We start from the raw sequence: 24,735 nt of genomic DNA on the forward strand, positions 1-24,735 counted from the left end.
TGATCATCATGTATGTTTCACAGAATACTTCACCAGAGAATTATAACTAGAAACGTCCCCCTCTCTAGTAAAAGAAGATAGATGACATTTAATTGGCATCAGTCATTTAAGTTATCATCAAAACTGAATGGTCATAGATTGACATACCTAACATTTCAAAAGAGTAAGTAAAAATTATGCAATGAATCTACAAATGACCCAACAGCATATTCTAATGTGAATCAGTCTTAAGTACCTAAAACACCAACTTAACCAAATTAGATACAAAACTAAAATCAAAACAAGCTTGGGAAGGCAGATTTGTTGGAGAATTGGGTTAATGCCAGTAAAGCTATCTCATGCATACCAAAAAACAAAAGCCTGTCTGAGGGTAGGTACAGATGCATATGACTAGTTTAACAATCGATGGCTCCTGTTGATTCCACTGAGACACCATAAATCACAAGGTCATAGATTTAAAGTAAAAAGGGACCTGAGAGATCACATAGAGCAACTCCTTCCTTTCACAGAGGTAATTAAGGGTGATAAAGATAAACTAGCAGGTTGGAGATCAAATAAGTGACCAGGAGTAAGGGTAGGATTGAAATTCAGGTCTCTGACCTAAAATCTTAGTATGTTTTCCAACTAATAGTAGAATACGCAAGCAATTACCCTTCAAATAAGTATTGATAAAGAATACAGGTTCATATGCAGCACCCTAAAAATGTTTACAGAAACAACCAGCATGAAATACAATGGGATGAAGCCACGATAAAAATTTCATTAGGCATTGGAATATGATGATATAAAAACCAACTTAAGACATAAGAAAAAACATAAACACATATACCCAGTTCCAGCGTCAGAGTTAAACTATATGTGGAAGCAAGGAATAAAAAACAGGATATATGCTGGGGAAAGGGCATTGAATCTGAAATAAAGAGAACCAAGGCCTGAATTCTGTTTCTACTACTCACTAACTGTATAAACCTGAGTAAGTTAGGTAGCATCTTTCAGCCTCAGGTTGGGGGAAAAAAAAGCTTCTCTCAGCCTCAATTTCCTCCCCTGTCAAATGAGGGAACTGGACGGACATATGCTCTCTAAGGTCACTTCCAGCTTGAAATCTATGACCCTATGACTACGTAAGTCTCTTACCATTATGGAAAATGTGATTTCCAGGTAGACAAGCTGGTTTTCATAAGAATCAGAAAATCTATTATTTGCTCTGGAACCATTCAGAAAATGGTACTTCTAAGATTCTTGCCATATCCTCATAATTACTGTTTTCCAAAAAGATTACTGTGTTAGATCTGACCAATAGGATGCATATATCCAGAATGAGCCAATATCCTTAAAAATCTGTGATGAAGAAACATACTGCTAAAGATCTCAAATACAAATAGCCTAAGAGATTGAAATGCTGAACAGTTTACAGGGATGGTGAATTATTAACTGAAAACAATTAGTCAATAATGAATGTTAGCAGCTCTCTCTTTATAATACTGGACACGGGGATAGAAGTATTCAAGGATAAGGAGGGTAATCAAGCAAACTTCCCAAAGCAGAGCTTTTCAATTATTTAATCTGTTATAACAGTTCATTTCCTCATTAGTTGTTCTTTACAGTTGGTTGTCAACCATCATTTACGAAACCCTTTATCTAAGAACAGGAGAAAAGAGGATTTTAAAACATATTCAAATAACTCCAAAACATAAAAGTTATTGCATAAAAAACACTTCATGCTACAAAATACTGTCAACACATACAAAATACATACTAGCCAATAAGAACCTGCAAACCTGCTACAGAACAAAGAAACAGCTCCTTCAAAAAAAGACCATATACATGATAGCACAAAAATAAAGCAAAGAAATTCATATACTTCTTTTTGCAGTCTATCTTAGGAACCCATTTAAATTTCATAAAACAATTTCTTAATGTTCAGCAAAGATCACAACTGATCAACAAAAGGCTCAAGAAACTTCGATAACACAATAAATAAGAATATGCCCACCCAAACACCACCAGTTAACCTTCCTTCACAGTCAAACAGCCAGAGAGTCAAGTAACTATTCTGATAATGTAAACAGCCCTTTAATTTTTCAGACACAAAAACTTTTAATTAGGGGTATCAAAAATACATGTAAAACAGAAGATCCAAACAAAATTTAAACCTTACAGCTAGCACTTACCTCCCACAATGCTAAATAAGTATTGTTAATTCCAAAACATGTAAGGAAAGGTAGAGTATATGCATTTAACAACCATCTCATTACCAATATTACCAATGTTTATTCTCAAGTATTCATAAACTAATGCATTATATCTTGGTTCATTCATCCCTGAGGCTCAAATAAAAACAAATGCTATCCCAGCTTTTTAGTTAATTTCCATCCTTCAACAATCATTTTTAATGGAGTTTATGAGCCATACTGATTGCTCTATGAATAGAGCAGAATATTTTTTAACAAAAAAGTAACTAAGAAAAGTGTCTTTCATTTTATAAATAGATTATTTAAGATTGAGACAAATCAAGAATAGATAAAATTGTCTAAAAGGGTTATCTAGAACCGAAAGAAATTTTATTAATGTAAGAGTTTCAAAGGGGTAACACACATAACACACATAAAGCAAACATTGACTTTTGTGTATTTATGCCATTGAGTGAATACTGGTTGTATTTCACAAATTTTTCATTTTTAATAGTAAAAGAGAAATGCTTCCATTAGAGTAAAAAAACACAGAAAAAGGAGACTCAAGGTAAAATGAGCCATTCTCACACTACTAAAAGGTTAAAAACTAAAATGGCTATAGAATGCCTTAATGTTTTATTTCATCATTTAGACAATGAAATTTTTTCAGGGGGTGGGAGTGGGAAAGTGAAGTTGAACATAGGAGGGAGTGGGGGTGTTTATCTGTGTCTGTATGTGTGTACACATTGACTAAAAAGCAACAGAACAAAGAAAGTCGAGATATTACAATCAGCCGAAAATGTATAATAAAAAATGTTATTTCTTTTATTCATTATGGCCAATGATAGAAAAGCCTGCAACTGAAATAATTACCAAAGAGAGCTCCTTTAGGAAAGACTATCATCAGAATTAATGTTAATTACTTATAGCATCTGCCTTCTAAAAACATGCCCTTTGAAAAGAAATACTCTGTAAAACTCCAGAAACAGATTTCTAGTTCAAGGGTTTCTTCCCATCTCTCAAATTAACATTGGCGCAATAAACAATGGCTCATTTTTCAATATATTAATTACATTTCCAGAACAGGCAGATTAATGTCTTACTGGTAAACTTGATGGTCTTTCTTGCTGTATTAGGCTCAAGTCTTCATGGTTAGGCTTTCCTGGTGCCATAGGAGGTTGAGATCTGGTTCCATAGCCTTCCTGAGACATGTCCTAAACAAACGCAAAACCAAGGAAACTTATAAATATCTCTCAATGGATAATGACATAAGCAAATTAGAAAAGAATTTATTTTTATTGACAAGTTTTATTTTAGCAAAATCATAAATATACTATGCCCATTATGACTTAACATTTTATTGACAAAATAGAAACATTTTTATAGTAAAAGAACTACTTAAGAGCAATATACAATTTAATTATGAGAACAAATAAAATTATATAATATTTGGGCTGTGCAAAGGAAGAGTAAAAGAACTGAAATCAAAGTCTCCAACAAGTCTTAAGGTCATATCTTACAACTAAATATTAATTTAGATTGATTATCCTATAGTAGTTGCTCTGAAAAATATTAGCATAATCAGCAACTTGTTTTGTTACTCATTTGTCTTCCATAATCCCTGTCTGAAATACCATTACAAATAATTATTAAGTTCACAATGTCCTCGATATTTAGCAAATTAAAAAAAAAATGCACAGAACTATCCCTGTTTACCTGGCAGGGTCTTTATGCACTGCAAAAGAAAATAAGGGTCCTAAGAGTTGTACAGTTCTCACATATTTGTTACAGTATAATAAACTGATTCTCAAGTCTTTTCTTACAGGTTCTCAAGCACTTTAACAAAGGTATTTATTACCAGTGGTTGAAGGCCCTTTGCTAAAACAATGTTATGTAATCCAAACTACCATACCATATAAAACTTACTTTATACTAGCAAGTTCCTGCTCATTACACAACTCTAGCTGAAGAACGATGCCAAAATGCTAAATATTTAGTTCTTATTACGGCCATTTACACCTGAAGTCAAGGAGGAGGGCAGACTGTGAAATACTCATTATAGCACGTCTAACTGGCACCACAACCTGAAGAACCAGTTTCTGATTATGGAGATGAAAAGGGGAAAGAAAACATCACACCTTCAAAGTTTCTGTCCCCCATTACCCCCAAACAGTTCAGGCTCAGTGCTAAATGGAACACATTTTTAATTCCCCCTTTCCAACGCTCATGTCACTTAAATATTGTTTATAAAGATAATATTTTTCAGCTAAAATTTTATAAAAAGCTTCTCCTTGCCCCACCCCTTTCTCATACAGTACACACACTTTAAATTACATAGCTCCTTAAAAAAAAAGAAGGGAGCTGGAGCCAAGAAACTTCGGTTCAATAGCTGTACTCCTCAGAGTACAAACTCAACAAATTAGACTTTACTAGCTGAGGTGTTGGTGCAGTCTGGATTCACCCAGGCTTTGGATAAAAAAGCACACCAAATAAACAACAAAATTCAACATGCAACCATTTCTCCCTCAGAATGAGATTGTACAGATGTTAATCAGGAGACAGATCAGAATTAAAAATTAAAGGTGACTGTTAAAAATTTACCACCTTCCCTTGCACCAAAATTAAATCATAATGCTTTAGGTTCTCACTATTTTAACGACAATAAGGTCCCATATCATCGGCATGCACATGTCAAGTAAAATCAAGGAACCCTTGAAAGGGCAACTTTTCAATCTGGCTACCAGCAGAGGGTAACAATTAGGCTCACGGGTGACAAAAGCTGATGGCTGAATGATTATTATCACTCTTCCTCCACCCCCAACACACACACACACACACACACACTCTCTCTCTCTCTCTCTCTCTCTCTCTCTCTCTCTCTCTCTCTCTCTCTCTCTCTCTCTCTCTCTCTCTCCCTCTCCCTCCCCAATCCCAGATTTCCACTTGTAACAGTCCTCCCTGCTGCGTAGACCAGCAGGTTCCTGTGGATTAACATCTAGGGCTTAAAATCAACACAGGGCACAAGGCCTCCATTCAGTAGACTTCACCCTATTACAAAAGCACATAAAGGTGCAAAAGACAGCTTCACAATAGGCAAACAAATGAACAAACCTCTGCTTTCCTATTAAAACACAAACACACACACAGACACACTCACGGCTTCTAGTCACTGTACAGGCCCTTGTAATAACCTTCAGCTAAAGAAACAGTAGCAACAACAGATTTGCCCTATGTCCAACCTTTTAACTTCATTTTACTCCCTATTCATAGCTAAATAAATTCCAGCTAAGAGAGGTGGGGAAAAAAAAAAGACTATTACAAGAGGAATCAGTACAAATTTCAATTTAGATGCTGTCCTTTCAGAAACAAGATTACCCCCTCACTAAACTGACAGAGTATGGAAGACATCAGAGTATATTCCTGAGACATTAAAGATGACATTTCATGCTTTCAAAATTCAAAATAATTAGCTCCTTCCAAAACTGCCAACACTCCAACTGCCAAGAACATTTTAGATAGTTATTTAGAAATAAAACTAACAGAATAATTTCCTGAGAATGACCCAAAGTGGAACTTGGGTACGGATTAGGTATTGGTGGCCTCATCCTCCTCAAAATAATTAACTCAAAATCAGAGATTAATGAAGACCACACATGAGAACATGGATAACATAAATAGGACCACCTGAAATCATAGCCTTGACCCTTCAGTATCAGATGTTTCCACAGAGATCACCATTCTATGGTAGGTCCATAATTTGTTTTTCTCCTCTCTATATGGGGAATACATACACATGTATACACACATACATGTATACATACATGCATACATACACGTATACATGTATATGCACGTATATCTATAAATACTACATATGAAATGAAATCAGAAGCAAGGGCCATCATGATATTAAAAAACGTAGAAACTTCTGTTTCCAAGGTCATTTTTACTTTGGGGTGGGCTTATTTTCAATAGGACATGCAGGAATAGTGGTAAATGAGCACACACAATTTGACAAAGCACAGGCCACCTCACCTACCCCTATTAGCCTAGGTAGCCTAGATTAGCCTAGATTCCATGAAGTCAGAGATTGCTCCATATTCTTTCTGCTCTTCATGGTCCCTAAAATAGTGGGTATGCACATGTGTGCATGAATAAATATCCAACAGTTACTTGTTGAACAAATGAGGGTAAGAATCAACTGAAAAGGAAAGAATTCCAAAAAAAAAACCTTTACATTAGGAAATGCAGTTTTTCTGGTCATTACAAAGATTTGAATGAGTTCAGCACAGAGACAGAGATGGAGGGAGAGGTGTTTTCAACCAACAAAAAGACAAAGATATAAAATAAAACAATAGCCTATTATAATATAGAAATAGAATACTACCAAGCTTGTGGAATGTGGTTTTTACTTTGAGGCTTTTTAAGCAAAGTAATTTCTCTCTTCATTTCATCAACAAACTTGCAAATTCATGATCACTCCTGACAGCTTTCGTAACCATGCTTTTTATGAATCAAAGAGAAAATGTTTTTTAACAAACTAGGAGTGTGAAAGTAGTAGTCCCAAATGCCCAAATGAACTGCTTAAGAATTTTCACAGCATCACAGAATTTGAGAGTTGGGAGAGAACTCTGGCTATCAAGTCATCCATCTCATACATGGAAAGAATCCCCAATATAGAACATTCAACATTCAGTGGGCAACTAGCCTCTATGTGAAGACCTCTAGGGAATGGTAAGGAACCTACCACCTTTCTTTTCAGGCAAACTATTCCACACATGGATAGCTTTAATTTTTAGGAAAATTTTCCTAACATCAAAGGTAAATTTATCCCTTTACATGGTCTACCCCTTGCTAGTAAGTTATCCCTCTGGAACTAAAGACCAGATTTTATTAGCCTTTAAATACTTGAAGAAGCTTATCATGGACCTTTGAGTTTTCTATTCTCCAGGACCAACAGCCCATAATTCCTTCCACAGATGCACAGAGATCCAAGGCCATTCACGACGCCGGCCGTCCACTGTTGAATACTCTCAGTCTTATGAAAGTTCTGCCAAACTTGTGATGCCCAGAACTGAACACAATATATGAGGTCTGACAAGGGATGCATAGAGTAGGACTATCACCTTACTGAAAGCTGTGCTCCTCTTGACTCTAGGTGATGTACCACATCGCTGACTCAAGTTAAAAGCCTGCAGGCTCACTATCTTGGAGAACAATTTGGAATTATGAAAATAAAGTAACTAAAATGTTCATGTCTTTTGAACAAGAGACTTCATTATTGGGCTTAGACCTTAAAGAAGCCATTAATAAAAAGAAAGCCCCTCATATGACCCAAAGTATTTATATCAACTCTTTTTGTGATGGCTAAGAATTGGAAACAGTATATGCTCACTGGGAAATGGCTATATAAATTGTGATTCATGAATGTAATGGACTATTACTGTACTATAAGAAATGATGTGTGAGGAATACAGACAAGCATGGAGAGACCAACATGAACTGATACAGAGTGAAATAAAGTAGAACCAAGAGAATAACATACATGGCAGCTACAAACAATGTAAATGGAAAGAACCACACACCAAAAAAATCAAAATGAAATGTAACAAAACGGTAAAGATAAAGAACGACTTGAAAGAAGGATAAGAGGACACTCCCAATATACCCCTTTGTGGAGGTGGGAAGCCCACAGGTGTCACATACTGTGCACAGTTGTAGTAAGTTTATTTTCCCCTAAAAAAATATTATTTGTCATATGGGATGGCTCTCTGGAAGGAGGAAGAGGAGAATTACTTGGGATAACTGGTGAATGAAAGAAACAGAAAATATCACTAAATACCGTAACAACAAAAAAAAAAGTTTGCAATTCCTCAAAGCTCTCATCTCTTTTTCAGAACTCCTACATGATTATGTCCCATTTTGTACTTATGGGGTTGATATTTTAATATCAAAAGTGTAAATACATCTACTAAATTTCATGTTATTAAAATAAGTTGGGGCAGCTGGGTGGCCCAGTGAGTAGAGCACTGGCCCTGGTGTCCGTAGGACCTGAGTTCAAATCTGGCCTCAGACACTTGACACACTTACTAGCTGTGTGGCCTTGGGCAAGTCACTTAACACTAATTGCCCTGACTTTCCCTCCTCAAAAAATAAAATAAAATAAGTTTATTGCTCTAGCCTTATAAAATTCTTTGAAAGCCTTAACTTTATCTTCTACTCTGCTGGCCACATTTTCCAACTTGATGAGTGAACCATTTACATCTTTTTCCAAATCAGTGATAAAAATTAAACACTGCAGATTTCTGGAGACATCCTTTGGCATTGACACTGCATTCCACATTAACAAAGAATTCTTTTATTCAGCTACCCAACTAGTTCTGGATTCCTCTAATTGTATTATCACCTAATTCATATCACTCTACTTTCTCCCTAAGAAAAGTATGAAATAATTTATTAAAAGCTTTCCTAAAACCCAAGTGCTTGGCTAAGTGGCACAGTGGAGAGAACACCACACCTGGAGTCAGGAAGACTCATCTTTCTGAGTTCAAATTTGGCCTCAAACGTTCACTACCTGTGTGACCCTGAACGAGTCACTTAACTCTTGACTGCCTCCATTTCCTCATCTGTCAAATGAGCTGGAGAAGGAAATGGCCAAACACTCCAATATCTTAGCCAAGAAAACCCCAAAACAGGGTCACAAAGAGTCAGACACGACTGAAAAATAACTCACCAACAAAAGTCTAAGTAAAACATGTACACAGAATTCCTTTTATCTACTAGTATAGTAATCCATGAGGGTGAGGGAGGCCGCAGGGAGAGTGCAAATAACCTTATTTTAGCAGAACCTATTCTCAATGAAGCCATGCTAGCTCTTTGCAATCACTGCTTTCCTATACAGATCTTGGCTAATCATATCTTTAATAATCTGTTCTAAAATTTTCCAGGAATCAAATTTAAGCTTCTTGGCCTATGGTTTGCAGACGCTGTTATCTTACCACTCATTGAAAATGAGGCCATTTTCACTTTTATAATTTGTGGTACCTCTTTTATTCACGATTTCTTCAAAAACTGACAAAAATGGTTCAATAATCACGTTTGCCGAGTTTTCTGGAACAATTCTTTAAATAGTCAAATGAAAAATATCTTTTCTTCAATTTAAGGAAAAGATATAGCTAGCAGAAGACATAATGGATTTGTGAGGCCAGGGAGGTAGAATGAAAAAAAAAATCCAAATTTATTTTAGATACCACTCTCTACACCCAAGGGTGTAGGTTCTTACGGGCCAAGTAATTTGAATTCATCAAGGGCCACAGGGTATTCACTTATTGTCTCTTTGCTTGTAAGGCTAATACATTTCCTGTTAGACATTTTTGTTCTTTTCTTGCCAGTGTAAAGGGTCTGTCCTTTCCAGAGGAAAAAAAAAGTGGAAAATGGCCATCTGTGCCATAGCCTCATCTCCACATACCAAGAATAGGTCTTATGTCTTATTTGATCATCTTTTGTGGTTCTGAAGAAAAGGCTAGTTTGTAACAAGGTCTTCTATAATTCAATCAATAAAGAAAATCTTTAAATAGTCAAATGATAATTACGTCCACTTCAATTTTAGGAAAAGCTATGACTAGCCAAGGACCTAATGAATGTGGGGTTAGTGACGTAGAATGAAAAAATTTCATTCTATTTTAGATACCAATTTCTATTAGTGTTGGTTTACATAGAATTTAAACCCTAATCATATCTGAATTTCAATAAAATGCAGAATGCATTATAGCAATAATCACATTTAACCAGTAGAGTAAATGAGATTCAGAAATGGAAATGTATCAATACTGGGAGGTGGGCCATGTCTAGGATGAGAGGTTCCTGGGAGAAAATTACTTCTGAATCCCCTATCCTAGTCACTAGACCAAGTAGAAAATCCAAGATAAAACACGTAAGTGCCTCAGCCACCTTGGTAAAAAGGCAGAACAGACGGAGTTCAGAAGTAGCCGACAAGCATTCAGTAACTATCTTCTAGAAACAGATAGAATTAAGTAGGTGGTGACAAGGGGATGGATGCAACAGTATGTGGAATATCATGTAAAGTACGATACAGTTATAGACAATAACAATTCATGGAATCTCTGACTTGAAACTGTAATATAGGCATGGAAGTGGTTGGCAGGATGTTGGTGGCAGGGGCAATGTATGTTGGCAGAAGACCTTGAAAATAGTGAAGAACATTTCATGTTTGCCACAAAAAGATGTTTCTTGAGCAACTCTATGTGATAGTAAAATAAGCATTTGACAAAGATTTTAATACCTGTGTATAAGGTAAAGCAATCCCAAAAATGATCAAAGAGGACAAGCTTGATTATTATGATGATTTTTAAAAAGAGTGACTAAAATGTGTGTTAAATGCTTTTAAACAGGATTAAAGGAGACACAGGTGAGGAAGAAAGAGTTTGCGAGAATAAGGTTACTTTAAAATAATCAAAACTGACTGTCAGGACAAAGAATTGATGAAAAAGGGGGGAATTTTTTTTTAAAAATTAAAAAGGAATTTAAAAAAATTTAAAAAGGAATACTAGGCATATAATAGAAACCTAACTTATAGCTTCAAATGTAAATGTATAAAACAAATCAAACAAATAAACAAACAAAAAAAACCTGACCGACTGGAGAAGAAAATAAAACCTCAACCTCTGTTATTTATAAGAAACACACTTACAAAGCAAAGACATACACGTAAGAAAAATCAGAGGCTAGAACAAAATTTACAGTGCATCAGGTGAATCCAAAAAGCAGGAAATTCAATCATGTTACCAGAGAAAGCAAAGAAACAAAAATTAACTATATCAACAGAAAAACAAGACAATAACATTATACTGAAAGGAACATCGACAACAAATAAATATCAATATTAAACATGTATGCTCTACATGCCATAATATCTAAAACGCAAAGGAAAAATAAACTGACTTATAAGAATACATAGATAGTAACAATAATATTAGAAGATTTTAGAATACCTATCTCAGAGCTGAACAAATCTAAGAGAAAGATAAGAGAAAGTATAAAACTAAATAAATAGTGGACAAATTAGAAGTAAAAGATTTATAATACCTTCTAGATTGGACTGCTGAAGAGCATACAAATTTTTCAGTCCCTAATACAACTTTTACAAAAACTGGTCATCATAAATCCTTTAATATAGAAATGATGTTTTCTCTTTTTTGTGATATTATTATTATAGAGAGTTTCATATTATAGAAGCAAACCTCTTCAACCAATGAAGATCAATGCTTGCTTTACAATTTATAATCTTAGTTGCCTGAAAAACTGAAAGTTTCAGTGAGGAATGATTAACTCTTGAGCAAGACTGGAAAGCACCTAACAAGGCCAAAGAAGTTGGTCTGATTGAGACAGCTTTAAACTAAAAAAGGAAAAAGGGAAAAACACATTCTCTTGTTAAGATACCATATAGGGGGAAAAAAAAACCAAGAGTTATCTGAATTCAATGATGGGGGGAAAGGGCAGAAAAAATACCCAGAGTCAGACACATTTATATAAAGACCAAAGTATAAAATACTGGGAATAAATCAAATAAGTAATTGATCTTAAAAAAATTATCACTGTGATTTGGTAGAACAGAACTCATGACTGGAATGTACTAGGAGAAGGGTGCACCTTGTTCAAGAAGAAAAAAGTTAATAATACATAAATATATATTATACACATACGTACATACACACATCTAGTTACATTTATGTAACACTATAACACTTGAAAAGTCTTCATAAATGAATACATTATCAATCTGGATAGAGCTCCCTAATGGAGTTGGTTCTGATGGCCCTATTGCATCAAAAATGTTTCTCAACAATTTAGAAGAATGTAGAGATGGTACGATGAACAGATCTGTAGATTTCAAAAAGTTAAAGGGATAACATATACAACCTAGATTAAAGAGTTAAGACCAGAAAAAGACCTTAAAGACTAGAATAGTGGGTTGAAATTACAAAGAAGATTTATAATAAGAGCGAAATATGTTTAATCAAGCAGGAAAAAGAGGTAACAATTCTAAAAAGCAATTCGTATTAAAAAAAAAAAAGCTGGGGGACTGAGTACATTGAAAGTTCTATATACATCAGTATAATGATGTGCCAGCTCCAGAACTGGTGTCAATCAAAATTGCTTAGAATGATCAAGGCAATACTCTCACAATATTGTGACCTGGTCAGATTCATTTCTATTTGTCACATTTTAAGAAGGTACAAATAAGAAGGCAGCCACAATGAACCAGACCATAGGAGATCTTGTTCAGTATGTTAAGCCCAAGGGAAAAAAAAAGTTTAGAAAGGGCGTAATTATTTGCCTTTAAATATTTGGAGGAATATTATGTGGAAGAGAGATCAGACTAAACTTGTCTACGTGGCAATATAAAATCAAACTAGAGCGAATGGATAGAAATTACCAAGCAGATTTCTGCCCAACCTAAGGAAAAATGTCCTAATAATGGGAGCTGTCCAAAAATGGAACCAGTGAGCTGTCTTGGTTAAGAAATGGATCTGGAAATGTACAGTGGGGACAAAGAGGTATGGGGAATGTCTGTTAGAGATGTTGTAGGCGAGATTCATATGCTGAGTAATAACTTGACTAGCCAACCTCTAAAGTTCTTTCCTTCTCAGTAAATCTACTCAGGAGATCAGGTCTTCCATTAAGCCCTCCCTGAGCACAGGCTTTCTCATTTATAGAAAATATTATAGTAAACTAAGTGATAAATGCATAGCATAAACATATAGCGCTTTATATTCATTTTTTATTTAACTTTTAATGTGAATTTGCCTTGTCTCCCCAAAGAGATTGTAAACCGCTTCAGGGAAGTGCCCGGAACATATAATACTTTTACACTCCTAAGTAAATAACATAATGCTAGAAATTTTAAAATGTATTTGCTGAATTTAAAAAAATGAAGAAAAAAGGGAAAGCTTATGAATAAACCACAAAATATCTAATTTAAAAATTCAAGGGGATGAATGATGATGTCAGACAAGCAGTAACAAAAAGAGACTTACTTAAAAGAAATAAACAAGGAGATAAATAACATGCTGAAAACCATATGCGAAACAAGATAAAAACACTAAATTGATAGAACTGTAATCCTTAAAGGAAAAGCTAAACAAGTTATGTGGATAGAATAAAACTGTTATAGAGATAGATTAAAACCATAAGGTGAAGAATTTATGTACTCATTCTCAGACCCAGACAAATTACCTTCCTCCCAAAATGAGTTACAAACTTGAACACAATTTTAGAAAAGTTAGATGCAATAAATCCTTTACTAGCCACAATACAATAAAATTGTTTACAGTAAAGTACCACCAAAGAAACATTAAAAATTAATTGCACACAGAATAACTGAATCCTAAATTTTAAAAACACCACCAAAAAAAACCACTAAATAAACACAAAAAATTACCAAAAAAGAAATTCTGAAAATTAGAGATTAACCAAACTAAGAGAAAAAATAAAAAATGTTTTTAAATTGAACTGAGTTCATTTAAAAAAAAATAAAATACAGAATCTATTAGATAATTTGATTTTAAAAGAGGAAAACTAAATTACCTTCAATAATTTTAAAAGAAAATCTGTAACAAATTAATATGAATTGAAAGAAATTAGAAATTTTGCCTAGTGATAAGCCAATAAATCATGCCCTAAATGAAATACTTACAAAAATCTGAACAATCCAATTAATAGAACAAAAAATGAAGAATTCAAATAATAGTCTCATAAAAGGAAACAATTCACACAAATAAAAAAGCAAGTTATAAGTGAATGACCAATGGAAATACATGTTAGGACCAGAGAGATTTAAAACTGAATACTATCAAAGAACATTTCATTGTAATACTACATAAATTGTTTGGAAAAAAAAAGATGGAATCCTTCCATAACACAAATATGGGCTAAACCAGGAAGAGTCAAAACAGAGAAAATAAACTATCAATCTATATTCTTTAAAAAAAAATTTTTTTCAATAAAATATCAGCAAAGTAGATAGAGAAACATACCAGAAAGATTATACAGTATAATGAGCTTGGACTTGTACATGGAATGAAAGATATGTTCAATATTAGTGAAATACCAACAGAACAGACTACTGATAAAAACAAAATTCGCATTATATCAGCAGATGCAAACATAAAAAATTGACAAAATACAAGACCTGTTTCTATAATAAACATCAGAAAAAATGTGAGTAAGTAGAGTTTTCCTTAATTTGATAAACACTGTATCTAAAACAAAGAGCTGACATTATTTGCAACAGGCACAAATAAAAGGCCTTTTCAGTAAGATCAGGGCGTTTTAAGTCTACTTTGACCAATAATATTCCACATACTGTTAGAAACGCTAGGCATGTCACAAAGACAAAAAAAAAGAAATTCAGGTATTTGCCTAAGCCCAAAAAAACAAACAAATAAATAAATGACTCTTTGAAGTGTGATTAGATAATTCTAGAGAGTTTACTAAGTTGTTATTGAAATATTAACATTGGCTAAATTACAGATATCAAATAAATCCACATCAATAATCAGCCTTTCTGTATATTATTACAAACAAACCCAGTAGGAAGAGATAAAAATCCCTCTTTAAGTATCTAGACATTGTATAAAATATATGGAAATCAACAAACACATACATGTAATGTGTAAGTGGAACTACAAAACACTCTTCACAGCAAAAAAGACAATGGTAATTAATTGGAGAAATGTTCAGTGATCACAGATAGGCCAAGTTAAAATAATAAAAATAACAGAATTACTGAAATCAATTTATAGAGTCAGAAAAATAATAATAGTTTATGGGGAGGAAAAAAGGGTCATGAATCTCAACAAAAATAATTTTTTAAAAGGAGGAGGGGGAAGGGAGACTTGGGCCTCTCACAACCAAATCTTAAACTATATTACAAAGAAATAATGACCAAAAAGATATGCTATGGTTTGCAAAATAGAGAGGTAAACCAGTAGATCGTATCTGATACAAAACATACAGAGGCAAGTGAACCTAATAGCCCATTACTGTGGTAAGAATTAACTACTGAACAAAAACTTAGAGGATGACTGGAAAGCAGTCTGGCAGAATATAGGTAGAAATCAATGTTCATATCATATACCAAGATAACCTCCAAAAACATATGTGACTTAAGACACAAATGGTGGTATTACAAACAAACCAGAGGAGAAAGGAAGAAATTACCTTTCAAATCAGGAGGGAGAGAGGAGATAAATGTTAAATGATGGAGGGGCTACAGCAAAGCAAGAATATGTATGTACTGTTCACAGAAGGCATTGTAGAAATTTGGAACTATGCACAGAAAGCTACGATCCCACTTTAGCACTACTGGCCTATACCTCAAGGAAAGAGGGAAAAGACTCAAATGCGCACAAAATAGTATATAGTAACTCTGTGTTGACGATGTCTTCGGAACAAAGGGAATGTCCATTAATTGGGGAATAATTCAATAAATTGTGGTATTTGAACATAATGGAACATTATCAAGCTATGAAATATAACAATGGCGTCGCAGAGAAACTTTTGAAGATTTAATGAACTGATACAGAGTGAAAGAAGTGGAAGCAAAAGAACAATTCATACAATGACAGCTACAGTATAGAGATAAACAACTGTGATCAATGCAATGACCAGTTATGACTTCAGAGGAATGATAATGAAGCATGCTATTCACACCTCATGATAGAAAGATGACAGGTAATAAAACAAGGGAACACAATGTGGAAAGACAAGGACATTTATCATGACTCGTGGAGCTGTTAATTGAAATAACCATGCTAGAAACTTTTTTTTTAATTTTACATAGAAAATGAAAAAAATAATATCTAAACCCTTTGATCCAGAGACTCCACTACTAGGCACATACTCCAAGGAGGTGAATGCCAAATGGAAAGGCCCAAAATATTTATAGCAGCACTTTTTGTGGTAGCAAAGAACTGGAAACCAAGTCGATATGGCTCAACCAGCCAACTGCAAAACAAAATTGCAGTTCACGAATGTAAAGAAATAGTACCATCCCATAAGAAACAATGAATTTGAAGAATATAGAGAAGCATAAAAAGACTCCCATGAACAATTACAAAATGAGGTAAGCAGACCGGGGAAAACAATATAAATAAATTAGATACGATAACTCTAGTAACATAAATGGAAAGAACAACCACAAATAACTGAAACTGAATGTTGTTCAATTATAACGCACACATTAAGATAGAAGACAATGTTTCCTCTCCTTTCTAGCACCCTTCAATTCTTAAAATGTTTGAGGTCCATGTGTATAGAACATTGCATAAAATATCAAATTCTTTAGTTTTTGCAGATTTTCTTCTCATCTTGTTTTGTTACTTTTTTTGTTGTTGTTCAAAATTCTTATTATAGAAGATAACTCTCTAGCACAAGGAAGCCAAAGGGCCATAGTAGAAAATCCAAAAGATTAAAAAAAAACAAAACCATAAAGTATTCCCCACCGCCATGAAAAAAAAAATTTTTATTTTAAATTTAGCCTATCTTGCCCAGGCTGGAAATCCATAAGATACTCACAGACTAATTCCATCACTGACCACCACATGGGAGCTATGACTTCTGTGATTCTGACCAGGGAAAGTTCACCTCTCCTCGAGCAATCTGGCTCTCTCACCCACACGGCACTTCAGAACTTCCAAGCTCAAGAAATCTGTCAGCTTCAGCCTCACAGGTACCTACAATGTCCAGGATGTGCATGGACACTGTCATTCAGCTGCTTCTAACTCTATATAAGCCTGTTTTCCTGACAAAGATACATAAGTGGTTTCCCGTTTCCTTCTCCAGTGTGCACCATTTCACAAATGAGCATCTGAGGCAAACAGATGTTAAATGACTTGCCCAGGATCACACAACTAGTAAGTATATGAGGCCAGATTTGAGCTCACATGTTTCTGACTTCAAGCCCAGCTTCAGTGCGCAACCAGCTGCTCCATACCACATGCCACAAGCCAGGTCAAAAATCTATTTTTTTTTTAAAAAAAAGACCCAAGGGAATTCTCTAGTAAAGAAGCAGTCAATGTATATGAGCAAATAGTTCTCAAAGGAACTACAAAGTATCAACAATCATGTGAAAAATGCTCCATATGACTAACATAAATGTAAATCAGAAAAACATTGAGGTTTCGCTTCATGTTCAGCAAATTTGCAAGGATGGAAAAAGATAGTTCTAGTCAACTCTGCAAATGTTTTGGAAAGACATGCATACTAGCTAATATATTGTTGGTGGAAACAGTAAATTGGTACAACCATTGGGGAAAGCAATTTCAAATTACACAAAGTGACTAAAATATCCACACCCTTACCAATACATTCTACTGGAAGACATATGGACACAAAGAGCTCATTGGTAAAAAGAAAAGTTCCATACAAAAAAATTTTATTTACAACATTTTTTAGTAACAGAAGTGGAAACTAAAGCTACCATTAAACAATCCAAACTGAATGTCAAGAAAGTATATATTTTTTTTAAATTTGGACCCCAAGAGATAAGAGAAAACACACACACACAAACACACACCCCATTTCATATATCTCAGAACATGTCACACATCACGCATGGAACATTTCACACACATCAAAATTTTAATGTTTTGAACAATTTTGCAGTTTTGTTTTCTTATTCTTTTTTTTCTTTGTCATGAGAGAGAATTCTTTTTTATGGGAGAAAAGAAAGCAGAAAGGGAGAAATGTGGGTGGCACAAAATCCAAAAAAAGACCAATAAAACTATTTTCTGAATAGACTGATTTTTTTTTTTACAAGTAGAAGAACTGGTCTTCTGTTTACCCTGTGGAAAAAAAGAAACTGAAGAGGGAAAACTTCAGAGATTAACACCTACATATCAAGTTGCAGTAAAGCAAACCGGCTGGATAGCAACAGTTCCTACATAAAAATATTTATTTAACACCTAGTACACATTACTACCTTTCGAATTTTTTTCCTTTCTTGCATCTATGCTGGCCATCCTTCTAATATTTTTTCCCCTCACAAGTGATTCCACATGTTCTTTTCAATGTGTACACCAACATTGTGTGTTCACAGGCTGCATTCTTGTTGCTCTTCTGACAAACAGACACAAGTTTATTTCACAAGGACAGACTTTGTACCCTTAGAATAGAGGATAGGAAAGAGATAGGTGATTTCATTAGCAGAGGCATCTCACAGGTGAAAAAATTCTTACTTACTAGGTCTGTAATACTCTTTAATTTTTACTCGTGTTAGAATCAAATAGAAACAGATCCCAGCCTCCACATATTAGCTTTAAAAAACCAGAAATTAATATTATCTATGTCAAACCGTATTTCAGTTTATTTTGTTAAACATTTCCCAACTACGTTTTATTTTGGTTCATCACACTTGAGAGTACTGTGGATTTGACCAGGCCTGGACTCCTCTGTCTAAGATCACACAGCCAGCCTCAGGGGTAGAACTTGAACTCATGCCTTCTGGGCTTTCAGGCCAGTTTTCTGACCATTATACTAGACCATGATACCTCTTTTTTCATCATTATTATCCAGCAAATTCCAGTCTTATTTAAGGAAGCAGTCAGATGGCAGAGTGCATAATACAGCATCTTGGGTCAGGAAGTCCTGAGTTCAAATATGACCATAGACACTTACTGGCTGTGTGACCCTGAACAAGCCACTGAACCTCAGTTTCCTCAACTGCAAAATGGGGATAATAACGACTTGAGAGGGATATTTTGAGGATGAAATGAAGTAACATCTGTAAAATGCTTTGAAAGCCTTAAATAATTATTGACATTCTACAGACACCCCTTTGTTTTGACTGCCTGGATACACGCCCGCTGATAGGATGACAACATGAACAACACTCTGGAGACAAATTCCACAGGATGATTATTAAACATGCATTCTTTAACCTGTTGAATAGAAATGAATAGTGTCGATGATGGGAATATGTAGGTGGAATTCTAGTTGGAGCCCTCCTTCTCACTGTAGTACTGTGACCATGGACACACCGTCTCTCTCTTCTTAGGTTTTCTAGTCTATAAAGTCATACAATCGGACTAGATCTCAGATGACTTCTATAGTTCCTTCTTAATGCTAACAATCTACTAATAAAATAAAAGGGAATATTGGTGCAAGGTATGAAATTCTGCATTTATTATGGCATCTAATATACTTTATCTCACTTTTTTTTCCTTCTACTTATATTACCTTTCTTAGAATCACATGAACATGAGTCTGAAGCCTTTTAGCCTTAAAGAGGAAAAAGGAGAGATTAATGGGCTATCCCCCTTACATCCTGATGACCTCAAAGGCTGGGCTCCAAGGGCTGCTTTTAGCTACCGACTCAACGGAAGAGTTATTTTAATGTTTTAAACACTATTCTTCAACCAAGACAAGACAGTCTTTAACAAGCTGCTTTGTGGTATTTTCTCATTGCATGAGTAGTTCATTTCAGTGCTATCAACAGCAGATTCCTCCCCCCAGATCACCTGCCACCAACTGTATATCTCCAAAGCACAGAGCTTACCAGCATAAATGAGGCTATAGCAGTGCCCCAGGCACAGAGTGAGGATGAAATCCTGAAGGGAGCTTATAGACTAGAGAGAAAAGCTGTACCAACAGCATCTGTTTTCACTAGGGTAATCAACTTAGGTACCTGAAGGCGGCTACTACCTCATTCAAGACTTAAGGAAATCTTTTTTTTTTTTATTTTCTCAAGTGTTCCTTCCTAAACGAACGGTTGGAAGTAAGGAGGAAAAAGACATGGTTTTATAAAATCAGCTTTCTTAAAATGCTAGAGAAAGACTCCAGAGTTATTCACTGGCTAAACATGATGAAAATGATTAAGTCTTTCTTCTCAACTCACGCTCTGATCTTTGCTATTTACACAAAGCTAAGTGAAAGCCAGGGAGTTCTCAATCATCTGTACTCTGGAATAGGGCAGTGGTGCAAGAAAATATGCAAACTTAAAAAGCACCCAAGGCATATATCGTCGCCATTTATATCAGCACATTGTAAAAAGAAAGCATATCAGAAAGTCAATGCAAGAATGAACGCAGCCACTTTATGAAGCTAGGAATCAAAATAGGTGCTGGGGAGAAGCTTAAGATTCCCATCTTCTTCCCTCTATCCATGTTAGAAATTGATAGCATTACTTTGTATAATGACAAAAAAAAAATCACCTTAGGTAAGTCTGCCTGTTAAGTTGGTTCTGGAATTCAGTACAGTCCTATGCCCACAATGAGTGGAAAACAAGTTCTGTTCAAGGGGATGAAGGGCATGAATTTCCTGCGAAATTAATTCAATAGGAGCAGCTAGGTGGCGCAGTGAATAGAGCGCCAGCCCTGGAGTGAGGAGGACCTGAGTTCAAAGGCGACCTCAGACACTCGACACACTTACTAGCTGTGTGAACTTGGGCAAGTCACTTAACCCCAATTGCCCTGCCTTCCCCCCTCCAAAAAAAAATTTTTTAATTCAATAGAACCTTTGCTGAGTAGCAACTCTAGACTAACCACCTAGGAGTTGAGTGAAATGAGCCAACGTGGCATAGTAAAAAGGACAGTGTATTTGGAATTAGAGCACCTAGATTCATCTTGTTACAATTGACTAGATGATCTGGGGAGGCGCTTTCATCATCCTCAGCCTGTTTCCTCCCCTTTAAAATGAGGAACTAGTCCTGGAAGGCCTAAATCTTTGAAATATATAAATAAGATAATTTATAAATATATAAATACAATAATCTATAAATAAAATAATCTATAAATAAACCTATAAATTAAATTAATAAAATGGTCTAACTCCCACCCTCAAGGAACTTGAATTCTAGTAAGGGGAAATGAGACAGAATATACACAAATACACAGGAGAATGTCATGTGAGCCTTGCCAAAACAGTGCCAAGAAGGAGGGACTATTAGTAAATTAATTCAAATTTTTTCCTAGATTTAGGGGGTACATTTGGAAGTGAAAATTAACATTCATGTTAATGATACCAAAAATTAAGTTGTCTAAAAAAGTAATAATTCTATAAAGATGTATAGAAAGTAATTTTTGCTACAGGTGATGACTAAATTCAAATCTGAGGGGTTCTTTTAAGTTCTTCAAAATAAAGGGTTGCATAACTTCAAAAAAAATTGTGAATAAACCTTTACAGTCAAAATTGAAAATGCTATAAAAACTAGGAAAGGCTAGGTAACTCGAGTCTAAAAATGTAATCTACCTAGGCCATAATGAATTATTCTACAAATATTTTAATTAGTAGAGGAGCAAGAAACAACATCAGTGGCAGGATAGCAAACAGCTGAGATATGACTGAACAAACAGGTACAAGATGTCCTTTTGGGGGGGGGGGGGGGGGCGGCCAAAGACAGTGGAGCAAGTTGCCAGCAAGATCCTACCTTTCAGAATTTCTTGCCAACTAAGTGAAGAATATAAACTAGGACTGCCTCTGGGAACTTTTCCACTTACGTAATCAATTTAAATGAGAGGGAAAGGAAGGAGATGTCATGCAAAGAAGACTTTTAAGAGAAATCGGACAATGAATAAAAAAGGACAGAAGAAATTATAATTATTAAAACAAACAAAAAAAAATACAACCTATTCGAGTTACAACAGGAGTAATAACAATAAAACGCTTCTTTAACCAGAACTAACCCATAGCTTCTTTGATCTCTGAAAAGGAGCCCCTCTTACCCAACACTCCCATTAATTTTCGAAGTACACTCATTTTACATTGTGATGGGAAAGGAGACCTAAAATAATCTAGGATCACACAACTGAGATCTTTATTGACCCTAAGTGGAAACAGGATGTCAATGACTAAAGTTTTTGTTAAGAAATAAGAGGAAATGTGTCTTACTCCAGGACTCCTTTATTACCTTTTTTAAAATGTGCACATAATTCTGTTCAGTTTTCTCTATGGTTGGATGAAACTTAAACTTTTACCCAGGAAAGAGCACTGGGGCTTTTAAACAGAATTTGGAAATGAGGGTTAAAATTTACACTGCGATACCAACAAGAAAGTCACCGTAAAAAGAAGCAATAATTCTACAAAGATGTAGAAAATAAGTTTTGCTAAATAGAAGAAAACACTGAAGTTTTAGAATTGATTTTTATCAATAGTATAATAAAGAAGTTTTTCAATATATGACACTTAATACCTAATGGGGCTTCTAAGAGTGCTGGGCCCGGAATCAGGAAAACTTGAGTTCAAATCAGGCCTCAGACACTTAGTAGATGTGTGATCCTGGGCAAGTCACTTAACTTCTATTTGTCTCAGGTTCTCATCTGTAAAAATGGGATAATGCCAGCACTTACTTCCTGGGTTATTATGAGGATCAAAGCACTCAGCCCAGTGCCTGGCACAAAGTAAGCACTACATAAATGTTCGTTATTATTGCTAATATTGTTATTAGCTATGGGACTCTGGGAAAATATATTCAAAACGCAAAGGAAGCACTTGCAATTTTCCAAAGAAATCACCAGCAAATATTGAATTTACCCTATTGATTTTCATCTATAAAGGTGGTGTGTTGTAGGGGGGCAGGCAGTGAACTAGGACTCTGGAGTTCTAGTCATGGCAAGCCTAGTTATAGTTAGGTGACCATGAGCAAGTATTTGATCTTGCTGGGCCTCAACATCTGCATCAGTGAAACGAGAAACAGGGACTTGATGATCATCATGGCATTTTCCAATTCTTATGTGTTCTCCAATTTAAAAGTACAAATAAAGAATACTATTTCACCTCTTAAACAGTTCCTCTACCACTCATCTCATCCCAATGCTTGTTTTCTTCCTGTGAATAGACTTTCTTGCCTCACAATCTGGCTTCAGATCACCTTTTCAAAGTCACGTTATATTACTCTCCTTCACACACTCAGATGCAGCCGAACTGGCCTACTGTACTACGGACCATGCCTTTACACCTGATCCTTGATGCCAGTGGGCACGCTCCCTGTTCTCTTTTACCTTTTAGAATTTCTAGCTTCCTTTAAAGTTCAGCTCTCACGCCACCTCCTACACGCAATCCTTTGAAATTCACTTAGCTTCTAGTACCTCTTCTGCCCAAAATTATCTAGTATTGACTTTGTATGAACTAGAGTACAGCAAAGGTTTCTAACATTTTGTTTTGTTTTATGAATCCCTTTCAACAGCAACCAAAAAATGTATTGTGAACCCCAGGGTTACTGAGTATATGACTCATTGTAAGCATTTAATAAGTTAATCTAAAAGAACATAATAACTTAAGCTTCCAAAAGCTCTAAATTAAATTTTACAATATGTAATTATAAAATAACAAAATCTGATTCTATATAATTATGAAAACTCTAAATATAAAATTATAAAACTCTAATTTAAAAAAATTTTATGTAGCACATTCTATAAGAAATGAGTTATCAAGCAAGACATCACATGCTTACTATTATTTGTAAGATTTCATATTCAATTTATTTTATACATTTTGCTGAATACAAATAACATTTTGATGAAACAAGTTAAACATCAAAAATGTTGTTAACATAGTATAGTAATTTTATATAAACTTAATTTTGATGTTGGACTAGGTTTGCAATATCTGTCTCAATATCAAACACAGTCTCATATTTGGTTGAACATTGAGTTTATTTCTGTATTTTGACTGAAAATACAAATAAAATAAAAATGCTTGCTCACATAAATATAAGGTGGAAAACGGTGGGAGAATTTTACAAGTACTTTTGCTGAGAGAAATTCAATTTTTAATATGTTCACTACCTAACCAATCGATGAAAATGAATAACCAGTTACAATATAAAATATTTACTTTCCTGTTAGTTAAGCAGAAGCACTGTATTAAGTGAACAATCTGCATAAAGTTCAATTGCATATATTGCTATGTTTTTAACAATGTTTAGATATAAAGAAAACAAATCTCTTAGATGCTACTTTTTCTTTTCTTTTACCCGTGGCATGCTAGTTACACTCTAACAGAAATTCAAATAAACCAATGACCAGTGTTGTGAGTTCATTTATTGGAAAATCCGCCAGACAGAAGAAGAGGAGCACAAGCAGAAGATAAGTTTAAATTAGAAAAGAACTTTAATATTGTGATGAGAGGAAATAAAATTTTGCTTCCCAAAGCAGATTTATGATCTGCGATAGTTTCAAGATGACTTGTAAGGCACATGCCCACTAATCATGGTTTTCAGACACCCTGACATTTGTGTGAGAAGAAAGCAAATATTCAGAAAACCACAAACATTTATAGTATCATTAATGTGACCACACAGCTGATAAGGTATGATTTCTGGGTGTGAGGAGAATGAAGTAGTATACAGCGCACAGAACAAAAATGAGGCTATGTATTTATGTCTGACCATCCACTGGGAATCACTGTGTGCTAAGGTGCTGAACTCTACTGGTTGTTTAGAAACAATCTGACAAGTATATAAAGCACTTTACTATTCTCAGAAAATTAAATGTATATCTTGCTGTTTTTCAGTTGTTTCTGACTCTTTGTGACCCCATTTGGGATT

At 34.8% G+C, this 24,735-nt stretch overlaps 1 protein-coding gene across 7 annotated transcripts in view; it reads right to left on the bottom strand.

The window, feature by feature from the left end:
• The window catches only part of ARID1B (AT-rich interaction domain 1B), a 563,165-nt gene that overhangs the window by 335,615 nt on the left and 202,815 nt on the right, over positions 1 to 24,735 (bottom strand). For all 7 annotated transcript variants that reach the window (XM_036766234.1, XM_036766229.1, XM_036766233.1 and 4 more), the window contains one exon: positions 3,275 to 3,385. In XM_036766234.1, the coding sequence (XP_036622129.1) occupies positions 3,275 to 3,385 (111 nt within the window). The remainder of the gene's footprint in view (positions 1 to 3,274; positions 3,386 to 24,735) is intronic.

Source organism: Trichosurus vulpecula, chromosome 7 (assembly GCF_011100635.1).
Source record: "Trichosurus vulpecula isolate mTriVul1 chromosome 7, mTriVul1.pri, whole genome shotgun sequence".
Lineage (NCBI taxonomy): Eukaryota > Metazoa > Chordata > Mammalia > Diprotodontia > Phalangeridae > Trichosurus > Trichosurus vulpecula.